The 23,590-nt window shown below is 35.6% G+C and overlaps 1 protein-coding gene across 5 annotated transcripts in view; it reads right to left on the bottom strand.

Moving 5' to 3' along the window:
- Positions 1-16,092: 16,092 nt before the first annotated feature.
- Positions 16,093-23,590, bottom strand: part of LOC118264962 (uncharacterized) — an 80,657-nt gene continuing 73,159 nt past the window's right edge. For 3 of the 5 annotated variants that reach the window (XM_050706072.1, XM_035577634.2, XM_050706069.1), the window contains 7 exons: positions 22,761-22,945; positions 22,339-22,481; positions 21,301-21,441; positions 20,628-20,888; positions 20,205-20,368; positions 19,444-19,599; positions 16,093-19,070 (listed from right to left, as the gene is read on the bottom strand). In XM_050706072.1, coding sequence (XP_050562029.1) covers positions 18,960-19,070; positions 19,444-19,599; positions 20,205-20,368; positions 20,628-20,888; positions 21,301-21,441; positions 22,339-22,481; positions 22,761-22,945 — 1,161 coding nt within the window. In that variant the 3' untranslated portion in view covers positions 16,093-18,959. The remainder of the gene's footprint in view (positions 19,071-19,443; positions 19,600-20,204; positions 20,369-20,627; positions 20,889-21,300; positions 21,442-22,338; positions 22,482-22,760; positions 22,946-23,590) is intronic. The other 2 variants (XM_050706070.1, XM_050706071.1) reach the window with 1 other exon arrangement.

The following is a 23,590-nucleotide window of genomic DNA, read 5'->3' as shown; positions in this document are numbered from 1 at the left end:
GTTTTCACACACTTTGTTATAAACCTACTAAACGCAATGAGTCAAGTATATAATTTTCTATTAAAACTTGCCAAGTTATATCATTTTTAACTGAGGTCTGTGTATGGAACTTGGTACTTATTTAGATCTCACTTCTTTTATAGGCGAAGCATTCCAATATTATCGAACTTGGCAGCCTTTCACATTTATGTTTTGGGTGGGATTTCATTTATTTTTGTAAGGTTTATTTTCCTTTTTTCTTATTTTACTTTACTTTGACTAAATACAAACCTTCGTAACGAATTTTAGGTCGGTACGACCATTGGAAGATATAGATCAATTTTTTGTTTTAGTTCCTTAGGGGTATGAATTTAGACCTTCATTATTTTTAAAACCGACTCACACTTGGCCATTTTCAGATTTTTTCCTTTACCTTGACCTAAAGACCTACCTCCATGCCAAATTTCAAGTCAATACGACCATTGGAAGTGGTCTAGGTTTTTGATGAGTGAGTGAGTGAGTCAGTCAGTGAGTGTATAGTAAAAATAGCGATTTTCTGACGTCAATATCTCAAGACCTACAATAGGTACATTAATGAAATTTTGTATTTTAGATAAGTAAGTAGATCTTGACAGATACTAGAAATTTCATATGCGTAGATAAAATAGATTTTGAGTTATAGGTGGGTCGAACTTGGCCCGAAATGGTTCGTGTAATATAACCCACGGCCGGTGTGTCGGTTTTTTTGCTCGGACTTGGCGGACACACTGCCGTGTGTCTAGATGGTAAAGTCGATCACAACAAAACTTTTTCTTTCTCATCAAAGCTGTGAAACCCTTGTGTCAGTGGGTTATCTTTACTTAGTATCTTCGTACGGGAACTAGCGCGTGGCGACGAAGTCGACGGTGAGCATTTGCTAACTGCCCGTATCTCATTGTCTTGTACTGCCTAAGTATAGCTGCCGTTGGCACATAATCTTGCTTAACTAAAGAGATTCGTCTGCTTTCGAAGCAATCTTTTCTGATCTAGATGTTAAAGATATCTCCAATTCTTTTTTCGTATGTTTATGTGTGAATGTATGTTTAGTTAATTTATTTGTCGTTATAACAGTAACCGTCGTATTCAGAGTCATTTAATGGTTGCTTAACCCGGGCCTTAGCAATTGTTTTCGGAACAAAATCGTTACTAAGGAATAGTATAAGTACCTAATCATTAAATGTCTATGAATACGGCAGTAAGAGACGTATATCATTATTTTTCAGGATATATTTAAGTTGCGGTATATTTCACAGGCTTTCATTTATGTAACATTCACTTGTATTAGTAAAATAACAAGGTTATATTCCTCTCATTGTTGTAATGTTACATCTATTGTTTAGACCGTGTTATTAACCGTCAACTAAATAATGTGTGATTAGCGCTGAAGATGTTACGACAGCTGGCATTATTAAATTGTATGGCTTGATACACTAGGGTTATTCACACACACGGGATTTGCGAAACAATTATGTAAAAACAATTAAAATGTGACCTCGCGACCCGTGCCGGATGGTAACGTATGAATTGGGTGTCGTTGACGTATTTTGGCGGCAAAACCGGCGTCCCGTCAGGCTCACAAGCTCTGAAACAAAAGGGGCATCCAGCGAGACGGGTGCGAAGGCCAATGACTATTGTATGGAGCGATGTTACACTACTATCGGCAACTGACCTTTCTACACACATCATCACGATTAATGAACTTTTATAGTGCAGTTTTGGTCATCAACTAAATTGAAAAACCGTTGGTTGGTATATGCCATAAAATTTTATGGATTTCGTAGTCCATTTAGATTGAATGTCTTATCTCATGAATGAATGGGAGACACGGGTATTTAAATTAAGTTATACAAGATGTAGAAACTTCGTTAAAATAGCAAATGTTAATTTATTTAAAAAAAGGTCTTTCAGACGCGAATGGGTGTTGAATGACTTTCTTTGGCTGGACAATAAATATTCATAGTGACTAAGAAAGTTAGTTGTACAAATCGGAGTGGATTCAATTTGTTCATTCATGATTCCTGTACATGGAGCGTGACGGGCTTTAACTAAGTACGGCCAAAAGGAGTGCATGACCGACGAATGAGAGAAAGCCTCCATACTCCGTTACACATATGGTTGTTATAAAAATTAACGCCTTTGCCATGGAAAGTGTTTTTTTTTCTTAATAATATAGAGTATTGGTATTATCTTAGCTTGCCTGTAATCTCGTGTTGCGTAAGTACGACTACCGGTGGGTAGCCCACCGGAAATCACTTTTTAATGAAACTGGTTCCTTAGGAACTTATTTTCGTTCACTCTTGAAACGCCTTCCTTTTTTATATTGTTTCCGTGATTTAACTTAGTACCAATATATAGTTTAAAAAATCCAAGTTCTCATTTTATATTTATTTATGGTGTTCAATACAAAGTGCATTGGCTGCGGTTTCTGTGGTCACATCTCGGCGATCTTATTACGTAGATGCTATAACTATGTCATATAAGCTTTTAATAATAGTCATGAGAAAATATTTTGCTACGACAATGCCATAGCATAACAATTAGTCTACGTAAAAGTAGCTATTGGAATTATAAAGAATTAGAAAAAATATTGTATCCAAATTCATCCATTCCTAATTTAAGTTGTACCTTAGAATTTTATCAGGTCCAACTATTTATATTGTTTATAAAGACTCAAACCTATCTTTAAACACCTAGGTGCTAAATGTGATCGGCGTTAACGAAGGATTTGCTTTCAACAGTAGGGGAAAGTGGGGGAAACACGAACACCTAAGGGAAAATATAAATAAAACAGTGGAATCAAATCACAGAGTTTCTTTAATTATTAAATTATAAACTTTACTTATCTAGCTAACGTATTACTAATCAACATCATTATTTTTTTTAATAATATATAACAAAATGACCGAAATACAAAACCCTTAGTGTTCGGTTTTACCCAACTGATGTCGGGTAAAGCCGAACACCAAGTGGGGTAATCACGTACTAACATTACTAAGGTAAATTGTAGTTTTTGGAACACAAGTATTTGCTGCTCTGCCAATGCTGAGTTTCTTGGTTTGAACATCAACTATAGCCTTTTTGAGATCCTCTAAACTGTATTTAGTTTCAGTTTTTCTTTTATAATTACGGGGCATCTGAAACAATTTATTTGATGTTTAGCATTATCAAAATCACCCGACAACATAATTTAGTGCCACAAAGAAATCAACATAGACTGGAAAACACTATACCCTATTTGCCAGTGGCTAGTTGGAAAAAAAATATGAACAGGGAACTAACAAAAAAAGGAGAGAGGAGTAATGCCGAACGTTCGAGATTACCCGACATGCAGCGTTCGCCTTTACCCCACCGGGTCGAAAAAAATTAAATGGAAAAAATATTTTAAGTTATAAAACTTTTACCAAATGCGTCACTGTCATTTGAATGGTTTAGTATGTAAGTTTCCCACTATGTAAAGGTTAAATAACTATTCTCAATAGAAATAAAGCTACACCAAATTCAATTTATCAAAAAATTACATCGAAAACATTGAAAATATTAAAATTGACATACCTTGAAAAGTACGTGCGTCCGCGTCTCCCGTGTCGTTGACTGGCACTGGTGGTGGCGTGATCTTTGAGTTACCGGCGAGTGATATACGGCTATATCTTTCTAACATATTAAAACTATTGGGTTCGGGTTTACCCCGCGTTCGCGTATACCCCACTTTCCCTATCCAGTGGCAGGGCAAGGGCTAAACAGATAAAACGTCCATTGTTGAGCAAACGCCTCCCCCTTAGTTTTCAACGTAAAATGATGCTTACAATATGTTTACAAAAATAAAATGACAATGTAAAGTATGACACAAGTATTGTTTAAGAACCTATAATTGTATGTACCGGTAAACTATGGCAACTTTACCGGGCCCTTGGCAACTTTACCATACTATAGGTATTCGGTATAAACTCATTTATCTAAAAATCTACCCACTAGAATTCTGTTTTGTAATAGAAGTATTTTTTAGACATTAAAAGGAAATATTTACTATATTTTGCGTAGACGTAAGACTGCTATTATGCCAGTAATGGCCGTCACAATGTATGCGTGAAAATGAGATAAAAGTTAGTAGTTCCTAAATTGTGCTCACAGAGCCTTAACTATTTGTCACAGGTGAGTGAAATTTTGATCTTGTATGTATAATATAGTTGGGATTACTGTTGTAATGTCAGCAATTGCTTTTTCTTTAATTTATTGATAAATAATCGCTTCGGTAATGTTGACACAGGTTAGGTAAAGTTGCCACGGCCTGCTTTGTGGCAACTTTACCTACAGTTAGGGTTGGCAATAAATGTTTTTTTCTTGTTTGTGTGTATGTAACCATTTTCGAATACCTAAATTTCACAGCATAATAGTGAATATCCTGGATGATAAGATATAATGTATTTAATAATACCTCTTGTTTTACAGCCAAAATGGCTCCCATGAAACAAAACCGCAGAAAACTCGGAGCTAGACACTATAAAAATTATACGGAAGTGATGTTATAATTAGCTATGGAGATAGTGAAGTCATAAAATTAAAAAGTCAAGGATTAAACATTATTTTGTAGCCTTTTTTACAATTTTAAACATAAATACTTAAAATTTTAGAACTTAATTTAGTTTAAAAGGGAATAATATTTATGTTAGAAATTTGTGCGTTTTTTTACTTTAGGTTTAAGGTTTATTAATTTTTTTTTTAAATATACATGTCATAAAAAAGTTCCTCCTTTTTTGACAACCCTGAGCGTAACAAATTATTTGTATGTAAATTACGATGAAACCCGTGGCAACTTTCCCTAATGTCTGTGTAGCCGTTATCTTTATAGATTTCCTCATATTGTTTGCATTATAATACGAAGAGGTCCTAGATGAAGCCCTCTGTACCTCAACAACTCTTTAATATGCAATACACGATGAATACGGCGCGTAGGTAAAGTTGCCAAAAATTTGGTATCTTTACCCATGTTGTTTTTTCTTTACTACGGCTAAAATAAGTGTTTGTATATAATGACGATTACAGTAAAGTGAGCCAGATAGACTACAATTCTAAATATATAGTTTTGGTTTCTATACGTCTTATGGTTAAAAATATATTTCGTGTTTTGTACTAAAATATGGTAAAGTTGCCATGTTTTACGGTACCTAAATAGTTTAGTCATCCTTAAACAATGTTCCGTAGGCATAATTATGTAGTAAAATAGTGTTGTCATTGATTTAATATGAGAACCGAACTAGTCCTTAGTACACACTGACTATTATGTATTCTAAAAGCATTATTGGTTGTTTCTCACAACAACATTAGATAATAACAAATACGTTTGCTAGGGAATTGTAAACAACTGTTTCAAATTGTTTTATTTTTCTTCTACGATGGTGAGGTACATCACATCATCACATCAACAGCCTATAAGTGGCCACTGCTGACCAAAGGCCTCTTCACGCACGGAGAAGGTTTAAGCATTAATCACCACGCTTGCTCAATGCTGGTTGGCGATTTCAAACTTATAATTAGAAATTATAAGCCCAGGTTTCCTCACGATATTTTCCTTTACCATTTGTCAGTGGTGTCTAAATAATCTTAGAAAGTACATATAAAAAGTTTATTTCCAAATCCGATGTAAGGTTTTCTCTAGATTAGCCTTTACCGATTTCACAAATGAATCATACGGTAAGTAGGTAAGTTTAGATTATTGTTTTGTTGGGGATATTTAGAAGTAAAACCCAAAAACTTGTTCAATAAAACATTATTGCCAACAGATAAGCCAACCAATTATGAATTAATAGTTTTTATCAAACCAGGTTACTTTATTGTCTTTTATCAAAGCAGGTAAACTGACAGATTTTTTACGTAACAGATACTTAACTCTGACGTGACGACTTATGAACCATAACGCTGCACATTATTCGGTAAAGTACCGTACTTAGAACACTAAATTATGTACTGAGGAATGCGTTTTTTTATGGAAAACAATTTAAAAAATAATTACTACGTAGTAACTATGTGAGTAAGCTGCGCGACGACGTCACCGCGTCCGCGCACAATGCTCATGATGAAAAATCCTTCTGTGACTTGAAACTAGTATAGCTTTTATCCATTAATATACGTAAGTAATAAACCGTGATTTTTAAACCGTTAAATTACTACGTACATCATTAAAGTATATTTTAATCATACGAATACATTTCTCCATGCTATGATTTCAATAAAGATATTTTTTTATAAGATGGATGGAAAATGGAAGTTAAGTGCTAGATTTTCAGGGGTATCGAATTAGGCTATTCATAATTTTATAATAACCATACATAGATTTTTAGCTTGTAAAATACTGAAGCCTGTTTAATAGTGTGTAATCTATACAATCATTATTACAGACTCTTTAACAGGTTTATCACCATAAGAGTGTAAATGTATTTCATGTCCCTTCAGTTTCTATTGGATTTACAGATAATCTATCCTTGCCCTACTAAACTGGGACGCCTTGTAAACATGATACTTATTGTTTTCACTAGTAGGTAGACAATGACACTGGCATTATGTCACACATAGTTCAATATTGAATACAAACTTACTAATTATGTTATAGTTCTTCTAAGTAGAATGTAGTAGTGAGCTGTAGAGTAGTTGCTCTATGTGAATACTAGTATTTAAATTCATCTAAAACTTGTTAAGACTCAATTGCTAATTCTAAAGGTAGGAGTACACTAGGAGAGTCAAGCACGAGTGGAACATAATTCGAAGAGTGTGGACTGACTTACAAGCCTCGAACGAGCGCGATGCGAGCATTTCGTTTGTGTTTTATGCGTTCCACCTGTTGTCGATTTTTTGACGAACACAAAGGGATTACTATAAAAAATAAAAAGATTATGCATGGTCTCATATGTATATCCCAAGAATTGGGTTAGGATGAAGAATATTCGTCAAGAGCCGCGAGCTCACTGCAGAAAACTACATTCGAGGACAGTAATCGTTGTACGTCCACACTTGACACCGCGCTTCGCTTTGTCCTTCGCTCAAGCTCGGTTCGTCTAATGTGGACCCACCTTAAAAGATACTTAGAAAAAGGGCAGGCAAATGTTTACTTCTATTTAGTGTTTTATTTTGTAATTTGTATTTGTTCCACTTTAGCTATTTTTAGGGTATGCTAATTGGTTCTATCACAACAAAAAGAGTTTCAAATATTCCATTCCAATTAAAATAAATTGTTACTTTAGCAATCGGGTTGTTACGGACTTATAATTTCAGCTATCAAGATATTCCTTGATTCTCACGCTTGCACAAACGACAGTAATGCTTAAGAAATAGGCACCGTGTGCTCGCCGTACGATACTGACACATATTTTGGTAAAAATTGCAATCTCTGCTTTAAAACGTTAGCAATAAAATTTAAAATAAAAAGCCCTTGTCGAATTTATAGAGACGTTTTAGTAATAAAAATTAATGTGATTTAGCAATTAGTTTCCCTTATATTTTTATTGTTTAGTACGTTCTTTGAAGGTAAGTACGTAACTATTGAAGATTGTTTTCTACATTGAGTCGCATTATCTCGGACTGAGACGGATGGGCTAGTGTGACGAATAGGACATCCTAGATAGAACGTAGAAAAACTCGAAGGGAAAAGTTTTTTAAAGATTAATCGGAATGCTTCTCTCCTATCTTCCAAATACATTGGAATGATACTCGTATATAAAGACATAAGCCTATAATAAACTGAATTGCCTCCCATTAAAGTCTCAGTTGCTCTAAATTGACCATTTCGTGTTTAAGTACTATTATGAATTGTTACACTTATTACATACACACATGACCAACCGTCATCAACACGATTTCTGTATTTGTTGCCGTAGAAAACCTTTAGCGTGTGTCCATTGTTCTCCGTTAAAGTACAAGTACGATACGTCAACATATTTTTCATTTACGTAAGATTTTATGAAGGCATAACATATATTCTGTGCTACCTACTACGAATGTAGACTGTGTTGATATTTTAATAAAAAGAATTGAACATAATTAACAGTAAATGAAATTAGAATGATGTTGTAGAAGGCTTTGAAAAGACTGATGTCTGTTGATGAAGCGAAAGAGGTATGTAAGAGTCAGAGCAATTGGCTGTTGTCTCTGCCTACACCCTTGTAGAAGGCTTTTAGAACAAAATTGTAAATCAACACTTACTCGTAGGTAAACTATATAGCTGTACTGGCCCAAAGGGCCAAGCAAGTATGCCATTTATGTAATCAATGGAAACAAGATGAACAGCAGATCCGTTGTCGACAAAAGCAGGTGAGCCGCTTTTTCTATGATACGAAAGTATGTAGGCGTCTGCCGGTCGTTAATTATAGGGCACCTCTTCCTTACTCAGATTGCAAATACTCGTGTTTTTTTGTTCTATGATATCCGTTAAATACAATTTAAATAGTCGCTTCATGTATAGTTAAAGCTGTCAGTCATGCAAACACTTTTTTGTAGCGAAGAAGCAGTTTCGAATGGACTATGATTATTTGCATAGTAAACAAATTGTAATGACGTAATTAAGAGAAACTTTTTTTAACGGGGGAATGTCATCCAATGACTTCTCCCGCCTTGGGCTAGGCGAGAGGGATTGTCAGACTCTTACTGACTAAAAACCACACCGTTCCTATTCCTGCTTTTCGAGTCGGGGCTCTGTAATCCTAGGTACGTAGTCCGCAGCTCCGGTTTATTATAGTTAGGATTTCTTTCAGGGGAAAAATCATAGTCTGTTACTGCAAGCAGTTTCCTGAAGAATACTCATCTTTTTCCCAATTTACTATTATTTAGTATCTGTAAAATATATTTTCGTCCTCAACTCACTCATTTTAAAACCCATTCAAACTCCTTTCTCTTCACACATTCTATCCATCTTTTTGTTGCTCATCCTCTGCCTTAATTTCCATCCATTCGTATTTAAATATATCACCCAACTTTAAAATTTTTTATTCATTTTCTTACCAAGAGAGTCTTCAACTTCTCTGGTTTGGTTAACAATAGACACTGGTATTAGGGTTAATGCATATTATAATGAGTAAAAGCTTACCAATGTGACATGTGACTGTTATAGTGTTGTGTGTTTTACTCAAATATTATTATATTCAAGCAGGATTCCTAGGTCTTGTGGTTTCGTTAGCTAATAAACCATTGTTAGAAGTAATAGCTGGTGGTTATAAGTCAACATAGGTATCGCTGTGTGGTAGTTAGAACTGAGTTTGCGTGTTAATAGATTAGGTAGTTTATCTTTCACGGAAAATCTTTTTGTATTTTTCATCTCGTGTTCATCATACTCTTTTTAATACTACGTGCCGTACCTATCATTTAAAATTTAAACAATTCCAATTAATTCCTACATTTACCCGCTGGGTGGTACAGGTGAGTGGCGCGGGCGCATGAAGCGTGTCGGAGCGTCCGAGCGTGCCTCCCCGGGAACCGAACCCGTCGCACCACCGCATCCGGTCTAGTCTGTTAGTCACTGATAGTTTTTGCGATATAAAAAGTAAATTAAATGTTTTCTTTCTTTGTCACCCTAGGTGGGAATTAAATTGTTATTTTTGTTAGATCCTCATCACAATTTTACTGTAATGTAATTATTTTTGGGTAACAGAATCAGTCGTTTTCCCCATAAAAAATATGACGCAAAAGTAAGTAGTTACTGAACGATTCGTTGCCTATTTTTTAATTAACCGTTTAAAATTGATTTGAATTTTATTAACCCTAAAAAGCTATCAGATCCATAAAAGTTTGTTATGGATACCGATTTAGACGGATGATGTACCGTGTAAAGAATGTGAGCTTTGTTCATACAAGTTAAAACATTATACCGTGGAGGTTAATCACCAGAGATTATGCAGGTATCGTGTCTGTGTTGTTATTTTTGCCAAAAATCCCATACTTTCGATTTTACTATTATTATGCAATGCAAAAACGTTCAACTGTAATTCTTAGCTCTTCACAATCCTCTTTTTATTATGATTGTTAATGTTGTTTTTCATCAATGCGGTCATTGCTCGGCGCAGTGCAGCGCTGGATTTTTGTATTTATTTAGAATTTTCCACTCCGTTTCAAGTTTTTGCCTAATATAATATCAATTTTTCGCTTGGAATTGAAATCATGCAATAAGGAAATTGCTTTTTAATTTATATTATGATAAATGTGAAAGTAAGGTACTGGGTACTTTACTGAAGTAGAGAATTAGATCATAGCCAAAGAGACATCGCAGATCTGATAATTATGTCGAAGGAAATTACTGCTATGATTTATATTGAGGCCTAATCTGCATAGTTGTTAACGGTATCCCGATGATGCCGGTTGTTCAATTTCTATATTAAATGCTAATACTTTAATTTGTTTAAATGTTCAGTAGTGTTATAAGATTTCTAACGAGAGTGATGACTTCAAGGTACTATTTAGCTTTCAAATCGTTCAAAGAAACAGTCAAATTGATATATTTTCCATTTAAATAGTTACCTATTTAGTCTAATGATAGGTGTGACAAATAACAGCTATTAGTTTCAGACTGTAATCTAGTTAGTTTTCTCCTTTAATGATAGCGATCGATTCCCACCTTTCCATAATTTGAAGTACGAAGGTAGCTAATACATAATGGCGGTGGCGTGTGTACGACAATAATAATTATAATTTCTAGTGCGATACTGATCGGCTCATCTTATACATCATTGTTTACATGTGTCGTGATTTCCCACGATTTCGAACTGAGCAAGAACTGAACTTGACAATGCTATCGATTTTCCAACAATCACAGGAACCCATTAAGTTTTTAGTTGCGGGCACACCGTGCCGGTGAAATTCTTCAACGATGCCACTCAGCCACTCCGCCACTGATGGCGAACACTTGTACTGAATTAAATTAAGATGATAGATAACATCGCTTTGTGTAACCATTCAAAAAATATGAGAATTTCGGAAGATATACCATTGTTAGTCGGTCGCGCAATAAATTTGTTTGCATAATTAATTCACAGAAATGAAAGTGTTTATTGTAGTTAAGTTGCTGCACTTATTTTCACATTAGAGTAATTTTGTATGAAACGTCGAGAGCTCTGTGATATGAATGTTCGCGTTTCGTGACAGAGACGTCGGTTCCTACTAATTGTTCTCAGGATTGTTTGGTTAATTATATTATGTAATTGCATATGTCATTCGGTTACTTAAAAGCATTACTAGCGGTTAAATAAAATGTTTTGTAGAGAGATTCGCTGACGTGTACCTAATTTGGAAAAGTTGATATTGAATGTTTCCGCGATTGCGTATATCAATTTGTATGGTTGCTTTCTTGTCCGAGTCACAGATTGAATGTAAAAGGCAATATTAGCTGACCCATAAATCGCGATTTGATCTGTCACGATCTACTTAACGGCATAATTTGTTTATGCGGGTCTGGCGTACAAACAGAAAATGTTTCACGCTACAAGTGTCAAGTAGCGTGAATTTTACTTGCAATTCATCTCGGCCCTTTACTTAATTAAATATTAACTTTTACTTCTATGATGATAATTAGCTGGGTCAATAAAATACATTTAAACTATGTGTTCATAACAATATAAGATAATCTCGTTATTTTTTAAATAAAAAAGTTAGTTTTACAACGGTAACTAGGTTTAATACTCTAGATACCATGCTGAGGACTAATGACCTGTCACATTGATGTCGTTTGCAACATATAAACCCGATACATCCGCATTATTTCTCTACTGGCCTCCGTCCTATCGCATTAACACACTTTTCATCAAAGCATCTGTGTTGGATAAGCCATAATTCACTTTATCCTCATTTATTTAATAAATAAATCACATTAATCAAAGTTATTTATGAAAACACTGTAAAATTATTCATATTATTTTGATATATTGTATAACATTTAATTGTATGATCTAAACAGTACCATAAAATATGATATGACCATTCTCACGAAAAATTTTTGTGAAAACTAATGAAATAAAAATAAAAAGAAAATATATAAAGTGTAAATACTAAAATAAATACACACAGTTAAAAAAAGTAGTAAAAAATAATAACAAAACAAAATCATCAACTAACATATCATGAAACAAACAATAGATACTTACAGAGAAAAAAAAATGTCCTTGGCTAACACAGACTATAAAAAAATTGTGATCGCTTTCGGATTTTGAATACGTATAGTGGAACTGTTTGATCGGTAATTCACTGCACTTCCTGTGGCGCGCACGCACTACTATCGACAGGTGTATCAGACCGCGCGCCGCTCGCGACTGCCTTCCTAACGACGAACCGATGCTTTTCCACATCCCCTTGCACACCTTTGCAGCGAAGTTTTGTTGACTTTAGGGGTTTAGTACTTATATGAACATATGTACTTTATAAGTTTTTAAACTGACATGTTCACTAGTACTATCATTAGAACTTAAAACGGGATATTTACTATGTTTATTTGTTTTTGCGAGTTTCCGATAGTTCATCCGTGATCATGGCGCTTGCAACAGTGCCGAAATAAACATGGTAAATATCCCGTTTTAAGTTCTAATGATAATATATAGGTACTTTGCTAATTATAAGTACTATTTTTATATCTATTTTATATGTAAGGAAGTAAGTTTCGTGGCTATGTGCCGGTGGAAGTGTTTGTTTCAGTTAAATTAGAAGCCTTGACATACCGAGACTGTGGAAGAAGAGGAAATTTTTAGGAAGTCCGTTTATTATAATTGATGAGTTTATAATGGAATTTTTAGTTGTTATTGTATTTGAAATATGTCATTTTATTTTTGGAAAGTTTACTTGGAAATAGTTGGTTTTATGTAACTTGATCCGGAGCTGCGGACTACCTCGCGGGTTTACCGGGGCTCCGATTTGGAAAGCAGGAGTAGGAACATCGTGGTTTTTAGTCTCTAAGAATCTGCCTTGTCGAAGACGAGAGAAGTCATTCGATGATTTTTTCCCTTAAAAATGTCTTAGCTATTTGGTTCTAGAGTAAGTTACAAATCGATGACAGGTATCGATGCTTACATAGTATTGTGTAACATAGTATTTTTTTTATTTTACTACCGGAACTGTTGTTTTTTACATTTTTCAATCAGTTACGTTTTCTTCATGGTTCACAAAGATATTAGTGTTTTTATTTTTTACCGACGAATTAATACGTTTTGTACTACGTGAATGGATCGGTCCCGTTTGTAGTTCGATTCCGTTACTAAGTCGTTTTTTATTTGTTAAAAGTAAAATACTAGCACCTCTAACTACGAAAATTTTTTTGCTACGGATTTAGACAGTTTGAACCTTAGCTATACTTGGGTGGTCTTAGCCGACCACTCGATTTGAATTACAGTCCAACAATGCAAGTAAAATCCAATTTGACTTTCTTTGAGCTTAGTAAAGGTATCTGCGGAATATTTTTTGTGGTTTTTAATTTAGACTTTTCTATAGAGGCACAAAAGCCGCCTGATTTTATTATGCATAATAGTTTGGTAGGTTGTAATAGGTATTTCGATGTTTTTTGGTACATTCGTTTGTCAGCCAAGCGTGAGAGGCAGGCGGGCTCCCTCGGGCAGGCGATGGCCGGTGGACGCGCGGTGACCGTGACGTTAACCATATGCTACTGACCACACTTACTACCACGAAGAAGTTTAACTGTTCCTTAAACGGGTTACAAATTACTACGCACTCATTAACCGTAGAGTACCTAAAGTATCGCACTAATTGTTACAAGTTCATGACTAACTGCCGCACTCAGAGTCATTTAATGGTTACCTAACCCAGTCTTCAGCAATTGTTTTCGGAACAAAATCGTATCTAAGGAATAGTTTAAGTAATCATTAAATGTCTCTGAGTTCGGCGATAAGAAGTGAGGCAAGGATAAACTTTTTTTAAGGATACCTAGAGCAAGTTAACTGGAGGCATTAATCTGTTTTAATGATGTTCTTTGACATTTATTTTGAACATCTGTTCAGCAATATAATTTTCATTAGGGCTCGTGCAAAGAGAACTTGAAAAGGTTACTTGCATTTTTCACGGACAGGCAGACTGACGTACAATTCAATTTTACCAAAAGTGCTAATTTAGGATTCATTGAAAAATGCTTTGAATTTGACGAATTTTTGTTAATTACTTTGATGACTCTTTCGTGAAAAGTATGATAAGTAATGAACAGACTACCTAACAAAATGTTCTGTATATTTAGCATCGTTGGAGTTCTGACAGAAACCCAGAAAGTAAAATCTAATCCCGATAGATACCTACAGTTGATGGTATAAAAAATTCACAGTGAATTTTCCTCTAACGGGCAAATACCTAGTCTGGTTTAGTTGTTGAAGCGGTACTTTTGATACCAACGACAATGACATTGACCAAATCGGTTCTCTGAAAGTATCGGGTCAAAGATCGTAAAACTGCATCTGCATAGTAAGAATCAGGTTTGATACCGTCATATCGCCCACGGTATAGACCAGTGGTCCTCAACCGGTAGGCCGTAGAAGAAAAAATAATTGATATTAGTCTACAACCCTGTCCAATAAATATTACAGTAAAAGCTCGAAATTAATTTCTGTTCAACAAATTAGACACCATGTCGGATAACGTTGTCCGACACTAGTGGAGGAATAGCCTTTAACAGATTTATGTTGGCAGTGAAAGGCTTAAGGAGATAACTGATAGGAGGAGCCTCTGATTTTTATAATCCAAAAGTGACTACATCTATGAAAACGAACAAGAAATTGTGAAATGTGGGAAAACACGAAAAAAGGTAGGTAATAGTGATAGTTTCCCAATCTAACAAGACTGATATGAAATTGATCCTTGACCAAGAAATGGTTGCGAACCCCTGGTATAGACTGTGTCATTCTACAATCGTGTACTGCAATTTGCGTTAGACAACGGACATCGCAAATCTTTGCTTTATGTGCTTTCAGTTAATTTTTTCCGGTTAAGGTATAGTATCTGTATCATCAATTCATTGTAGCCGATTCGCCTGACGATTACCTATAAGAACAACATGAATGCAATGTGTAGGTCTATTTCTACAGAATAGCACTAATATATACAGAATAGCACAATAGCAATATTTATATGATCTGTCGGTAGTCGATTCAACGACTGGGTTTTTATGCTTGGCAGTGGAGAAAATTCTAGTAAAACACACACGCATGGGATAGGTACATCATTCTTTAAAAGTCCGTTATCAGTGCTTATCTCTCTTATCTCTGTTACAAAAGAAGAAAAAGGCTATGTGACAACCACCTCATGATCATCTATCCATCTTTATGATCCCATTACATAACACGCAAGCTCATCCCCATCAAATCGGATGACGTCACGTGAACATATTCATTTGCATTCCCCCTGCACGCGACGCCACAAAAAAAAAATGGCCGACGCTAATGGCGTGCTCACAAATGTTATGGATCGATGCTACGAAGGCACCGTTCGATTGTTCCGCCTGGTTGCTATTTACTTGCATTCGTAATAGGTGAGAGACGGGTGAAAGAGCATGAAATATCGACATTTTACACAATCGTCAAATAAAATATTTATGTTGGATATCTATTTATTTACACTAGGTAGAAAGAAAGAAAAAACATTTATTTAAGGAAAAGTGGTTAGAAATGTAAGCTCGAGTTCTTGAATTTGGTTCCGATTAGAAAAGTTTTATTTTTTTTAATTCTATGTAGGTACGAATACGTCTCGTGGCATAGAGTCGACAGGTGTTTAGCAATAGATTCGTTTTCGTTTAACAGTGCGACAGATGGCATAAATTGTCGTACACCTTTTGTGTACCTTTTCAAAATATCTATGTACATCGATGGTGTTTCCGAAGGGGCACTGTTGATATAATCAGCAGATAGTGTTTGTTCGTTTAATTTAGTTAGTTGTAGATGCTTGGTCGTAGCGTTCAGTACCCTTAGTACGAGTTTGCTTTACGTTGAACGAAAACGAAACGAGAGCGCGTTCGGCGTTCTGATTGGTTGGTTTATTCGAGCCGGCCAATCAGAGCGCCGAACAAGGGTACTGTTAACATTGAGTAGGTAAAAATTGTGGGATTGAAATAATACAACAAAATAACTTTAATTCATATTTTTATTTGTATCATAGTAAGGTAATTAAGTTTATCGTACATTCCATTAACATTTCTATGACTGACACGACACTTTGTGAATGTATTTCTTTATTTATCGTCATCATAACTACGGCCCAGACTTTGTTAAGGCATGAGACTAGCAAGCAATGTGCAATCGTGATTGAAGCACCAGTTACCTGTATGGGAATTTTAAAACAGAATTCATAATGAAATAAGTATATAGGGACTATCAGAATAACCACTAAAATTGGTTTTGTCGGAAAATCAAAAAATAATGAACAGATATCATCAAAGTCAAAAAATGTTATCAATTTCTGAAAAGTTTAATGACTGAAGACTAAAATCGACGTTTTATGACATTTTGACTCTCGTCAGTCACTTTGTTTTTAAACATTTGATGACTTCTTCCACCCTGGGTGATACGAGAGAGAGTGTCAGACTCTTACTGACTAAAAACAACCCATTCCTACTCCTGATTCGAACCAGGGTCCAAGTAACCCTGGTTAGGTTGTCCAGACCACTGGATGTCGACAGTCACTTAGGAAACAACCCTGCATGTATATTTTGTTTTAATCACAAGTCCTGCCACGTTCAGGGTGACAAGACAATAGTGTCACGAAGTTCGTGACACTGGTACATTTAGCTGGTGTGCACGATTGTTGACATCGTGGTGACACACTCCTTTGTTTCCATTGGTTTCTGATAGTCCTCGAACTATTTACGCATTTATTTAATGACACCATTATTTGCGATATCTAATATGTTTTATGATAATAAAACAAAGTGGGTGTCCCACTGAAAGTTAAGAAGTCGGTGCCTCCTCCTTTTTGGGAAGTCGGTTAAAAATGTATCCAGTGCTTACAATTCTTTCTTATAGTAAAATCGCTTTTAGCGCTTGTAATTTGTACAAAGTTACTGTTTACCATAAAATAGTACTGATGAGAAAACTCTGGTGCGTCAATGTTTAAACATTTTAAATATTGGCATTATATCCTAGGTTTTATTGCTGAGTGATTACATTAATATGCACTATATGACGTTGGTTCGCTGGGCCAATCTGCACCTACAGTAGTTCACATATTTAGTCTAGTACGTACGATACACGGTTAAACTAACACAATTCCATCACAATTACTTTAGAATATCAGTTGATTGTTTCGTTCAGCTTGTATTATGGGTAATGATCCTCTTTATAGGTACTTCTCTAAACAATTATTCTATCTACTTAAGGCTAGCATCGTTAATATTAAAATAGATTTGTTGATAAAATCTTTCAAGTTCATAACAAATAGACACCTTCTGACAAATCAAAAGTGTGAATATTGTATAATATTTTATTTATTTATTTATGTAAGAATATAATTTAACTACTGTTTTTACTTCAATATAATATTTCTCAAAGGCTAACTGTGTAATAATTTCAATTAAAATTTAGATTTGACTAGAATTTATAATCAGTGCCTATAGGAAGTATAGCGTATAATGCAATAATTTTAAATTTTATTAGCAATCTAACTCAATTGTTTTAGTAACGTTTGTCGTTCTAGCGTATGTTGACAAACTTGTGTACTTTTATTATTATTGCCCAGAGATCTGATAGATCGCACGGACCGCGTCACCTGCGCGTCCGTGGAACCTACGCGATAATATCTCGTGACGCTACGAATATGTTAATAAAAACGTGGTTACAATACGCTACACACAATTGTCAAACTTCCCACCATGCTCTGACTACAGTTAATATAATATTTGAGCAAAATATTATCGAACCATAAAAATACTAAAAATACTTATGCGATATTTTGCAATTCATTACATTTGACAATTGTGCGCAACGCAACATCACAACGACTACGAAAACTGTCTTTTAACTTTACATTATTTACAAAGGCTAACCTCTTGGAATGCTATACTTCATGACATTTTAATATTTTCTACTATAACATAGTCTACTTTTTATTAGGCAAGGGACTTTGCACGTTTGTAGGCCGCCAGACGCCTTAATTGTTTCTTACATTTAAAACTCTACTTTGTAAGTCAATTTCTAATAAGAATATAATAATTTTAAAGTTCCATATTTTTAATATTCATATATTAAGTATATTAGTCTAAATAAACGCTGTTTATTGCCTTTTCAATGTGTTCAAATAAAATACAATATCTTTTTATTAGACTAACTTTGAGTATCTATATTGGTCGGGTAAGATAGATAAATAAATATAATGATTTCAATAGTTCATATATTCCTAATCAATTTTCTATGAAATAGCTACAGAGATCTTTCCGAAAATAAATTATTTTATTAGGTAACTTATCAAGTATATGAAATTTATAATTTACGACGGCAGAAGTTTAGCACGATCCACTAGTAGGAACTTTAACAAAACAGCATGTATTCGATTGTATGGCTTATATACATTATACATGGAAGATTGAATAACGAAGCTATGATTCAAAATCTCCAGAATATTTTATAAAAAATACACGATAATATTATATGATAACGGAATCTTCTATCTATATTAAATAGTTTAGATATACACAATATATTAAATATTCGACTTTGCAAATGAAAGAAGAAATCAATGAATATTGTGAAGATTCTCTCGAATGTCGTATGTGTTGTGTATTATAAATAACTTGTTTAATTTATTTATTTTGATAGAATGTTAAATGTCATGAAGGTACATCGACGAATAATGTTGGATAGAGATTCATTCTTGTTTTACTTTTTCTAAGTATTTCGCCCGTGGCCCGGCATCGCCGACGGGGCGACTTGCATTTCTCCAACTAGACCTGTTCCTGAGGTCTAGGGGTGCGCTTCATCCCTATAGTATATAGTATTTGTTCACTGCGGGTTGGGTGGCCGTAGTACAGTGATGCAAATAGAGCCTCTTAATATTCGCAGCAGGTCGATCACTTCTGGTGTCTTCATTGATGTCACGTTCTCATCGTTTACCTGAAAAAATGTAATGTTTCGTTATGTATATGCGTATTATGTTTAAAGGAATTGTGTTTTATTTAATTATAGTATTGTTTATAAATGAACGTCAATTTTTAGGACATTCGTATCATCAAGAATAAAATGTCGTTTTTATGAAAATAAGTATCGTGCCACACACTACTTAAATTGAAATCGGAATTGAAAAGTTGCTTACACACTTGAATTGATGGAGGAAATCTCTACTAGTTTCAAGTAACACCGGGTCTCTTATTTATTAGCAGTGTAGTAGAGCTTTCTTCCATGAATTCACCTAAGTAAGCCGTCTTAAATTGATAAAAGTATTAACACGTCTTTGTTAGTATTTAGTTGATGTTCTCTATAGTTTTACCTGCAGTATCACATCCCCACGCCTGAGTCGGCCATCTCGAGCGGCCACACTGTCATTGTATACGGCTGAGATGTAGCTCTGTCCTGACTCCGGATGACTCTGGACACTAAAACCCAGCCGACTGTTCCAGCCACGATTCAGTTCTACTGTTACTATCTGAAATGTGAGAAATTCAGTTTTTAGTAAATAAATACAAAAAGGAAAATTTATTTAAAAGGGAATATATTATTGGAACGGATTGGCCATTGCAGTAGATTATACTAAAGCGAAAGAGTTTTTAGGGGGTTGGCTATATTAGGGATAATGAATTGACATATTTCTATAATAACTATTATGAGACATACTAAATTAACTAAATCTCACTCAGAGTTGGCTGCACGTCGTCACAGTGTCTGCTCATGATGAAAAGTTCCTCTTGACTCGAAACTAGTAGGTTTTCTCCATTAATTTACGTGAGTAAACTGTAATTTTTAGTTAAGGAATAGACATGTTTATAAGACTCAGGGCGCAAAAGCTAAGATTAACAGGATCTTCTAAAATACCCAAAGCGTCTTTACTCTGACTGGAGAAAGGTTACAATGTCAGCAATGGTGATTTTTTTTATCCATAGCATTTATATACTAAACATTTGGTAGTTACAAAGTGAACCACTAGTAACTAGAAACCAGATAGTTGCTGGGTAACTTAATAGACCTTATATATTATGGTCTATTCAGCATCTCAAGTCCTATTGCCTTTGAAATATCATTGGGCTAACTAACCGTAGGTTCATTACACGGTTCATCTTTAGGCGGTTCAGGTTTGACGTTTTCTTTTTGGACGGGATCGGTTTCCTTGGGTTTGGGTTGGGGGGGAGGATCCGTCTTCACCTTACGCTCGTTGTCTGGAGACAACGCCACACCTTTCCATTTCTTCAAACCGTTACCTGGAATCGGAAAATGTTGATGTTTATTATATTGTGTTAAGATTTTAAATGAAAATGTTTGGATACGAATATTTTAACAATAGTCTCTGTACTTGACTCTATACTTTGTACATACTGCTTACTGTTATTCTCTATACTATAAAGACTTATTGATGCGAGTATCTTATCGATGCTTAATGTTGAATCTTTACAAAAATAATAAATAATATATAGGGTTTTAGGATACCATAAATAGACCTGTTGTAATAAAAACACTCACCATCATCTTTGTGACTCTCTGAACTGGTTGTATGTCCATCGCTGCTGGTTGTATGGAGCACAGCGCTTTGATACGCAGGGTTCGCATGTTTGAACCGCGCCTCGTCGCTCAGCAGCTCCACTGGCATCGACACTGGCTCATCAGAGTCCACAGGGAACACTGGCTCCGGGTACCTCTGGCGTGACATGTCTTCCTGGTATACGTTCGGAGCATCCAGAGTATCGTTGTCCAAATTGTTTAACTCGTATCCATGGGGAGGCACTGGAATTCCACAAATCAAGCATTTTACCAACCATTTTAATTTTCATGAAGACTGTTAACAAATCAATTGTTTCTTTTAGTTATTATTTCCATTACAGAAAATGATCTCTGAAATAGATCTAACTCAGATGAATGTTTCGTAATTTGTTAACAGTCTTCCTCTAAAGTTTCGACATTTATGAGTGCAGATGATGACGAAGTAGGAGATCACGCACATAAGGCTATACACAACACTCTTCGGGGTAATGTCAAATGACCGAAGAACATCTATGAAGTGCTGTACGCTACAATGGTGTGTAAACATAGTCCAGGTATGGTTCGGAATCCGACAGTCAGTTTATACGCTGCTTTGGATCGAAGGTGTGAAGCGATGGGTTTATGATCGGACAGTGTGCGGCCGACAGCGTCTCACCTGTCAGGCTCAACTTTTGTTTTCTACAAGTGGGTGGTGCCGTGGGGCTGGCGAGGGACACAGTCCGCACCGGCCGCCGCGAGTCCTGAACCACTTCTCTATGTTCCGAACCGTGTTCTACTTTGTTGGAACTTGGAACATCTGCGTGGAAAACCTACATCGCTTAGTGTGTGGCGTGTATATTGTGTGATAAAGTGTTAAATGTGGTTAGCAAAGTTTTAGCAGCTCACTAGCTTTGTGCACGCTTATTTAATTAGGCTATCCGGGATCCACCTGGGTGATAAATATACATCCATCTTGCTGTTTGCCATGGTAATGAGGATTAGTTAATGAACACAGAGCGGAGATAATTACGCTCATTTGTGCTTTGAATATATCATGGACCCGTGCCACGTAATGTGATTTCAGCGAGTCTAGATATTTCAGGTAATTAATAAGAAATTAAACTGTAAGGCACATATGTAAGTACGTATTACGTTATATACCAAGCTTTATTAACCAAACAATTTGTGTAATAATGAATAATATTTGAATTACGTTAGTTCGCAGTTTTAGGTAGAAATGAGCTCATATTAGTATACTAATCGATAATTCTGAAAATAGCTATGGCGTCATGATTAGAAGAACCATTAGGGCTGCGGAAATTGACGTGTTATGGACAGTTAAGTGACATCGCTTTAACCCTCGGAGCGAAAGGTTAGGTTCACCTTTAATCCATTTACGGCACTTTCGATCAGTTAATCACTTAACAAGTTTAACCTCGCATTTTGGGGTTACAAACGTCAGAGCGGGTGACAACCCGAAACAAATGGAATTCGGTCACACTCTGGAAGTATTTCACCTGTAAGTTACTTGTTACTGTTTTCTCATTTGATCATTGTTATACCTGCTATCTTACCTAGTTCAACATTAAAAACTCTAAATTATTTTAATCAAAGTTATTATGAATGTGAAATAAAATCCAATCTTTTATTAAAAGATATCTATAGATACTGTTTAATGATGACGTCACATTACACCAAGATGGTGGCTACATACCATTGGGCTGTTCGTAGTGGTTGTTCTCCTTGGTCAGCTTGCGGTACTTGCGGGGTGAGAGGCAGGGTGATCGGGACCCGTCTGCCGCGTCAGGGGTGAGGCGCCGAGCCGCCAGGTCGCACAACATTGATACTGCTTCAGGCCTGATTGCATAAGTTTGCCTTTTCATTCTAGTTTCTTTATGAAATTCGGAGATGAGTTTCGAAGTTTAAACTAGGTTAACAATTTAAATTGGTGCTGGGGAACTGAGGAGCTTCACAGGATGCTTTTTTAAGCATTATTGTGTAGATAGGACAAACAAAATGAATATGCGCGTTATTTGGCAGAGTTAAGGTTCGATTTGCTTTGTATCAACGCTAATGTAAACTGACTGATTTGTGAATTAAGGATTCTAAGAGGATATTAATTTAGTAGACTTTTACCTCAGCGGGGGTTTAGGCCTATTCATAGGCGCGTCTGAATCCGTAGGCTCCTCTCTCGGTGACATTGGCGACAGCGGCGTGGCTGCATGATCGCGGTACAGACGCAGGCGCACCTCGGAGCCGCATGCTCGAAGGAACGCTACCGCCTCCGCATGCGACATGTTAGACATCGCTGTGTCGTTCACCTGTACACAGGGGTTAATGACCGTCAGATGATAAATGCGGAATGTGAATAATGCTTTCGGTATGTGAATGTGGAGCATTAGGTGTTTTAAGCTTGGGGTTTTTACCAACACTTTCCTCAGTGCAACGTCTAATTTCACACAACACTGCCGCCTACGCCTGTGAACCTCCTTAACACTTTCCATAGAAAGGTTTATACGACCCGAACTTTCTGACACGTATTTTCCATAGCATACATATGTGAAGTTTGACGCTTCTATTTATTTAAGCTTGTAGCGACGATATGAAACCATTATTTTAAACATGAAAGCAAATCCTAAACCTGTCTAGTTGCTAAATTGCATAACAGAATCACTTTCTTTTACAGTTAATCAATATTCTACTGATCTAGTTACAGGATTGATTTTTAAAACATCCGGCTTGTTAAATACTTTACACTTTTTATTTGCCATAACGAAAGTTAATGTTATTAATAATATTAATTAATGTTATGATAATAGTAGGATAAGACAATCGCTAACTAAACATTGACTAGTTGAAGAAGAAACCAAATGAACTAAAACCTACTTTTCCAGTATAACTAAATCTCCTCTCAGTCACCTTTGTTTTGAACGGAGGTCAAAACACCATGAACCTCTGTGGCGTCG

Source organism: Spodoptera frugiperda, chromosome 28 (assembly GCF_023101765.2).
Source record: "Spodoptera frugiperda isolate SF20-4 chromosome 28, AGI-APGP_CSIRO_Sfru_2.0, whole genome shotgun sequence".
In the NCBI taxonomy this organism is placed as follows: Eukaryota; Metazoa; Arthropoda; class Insecta; order Lepidoptera; family Noctuidae; genus Spodoptera; species Spodoptera frugiperda.
This window is presented reverse-complemented; position numbering and strand designations above follow the sequence as displayed.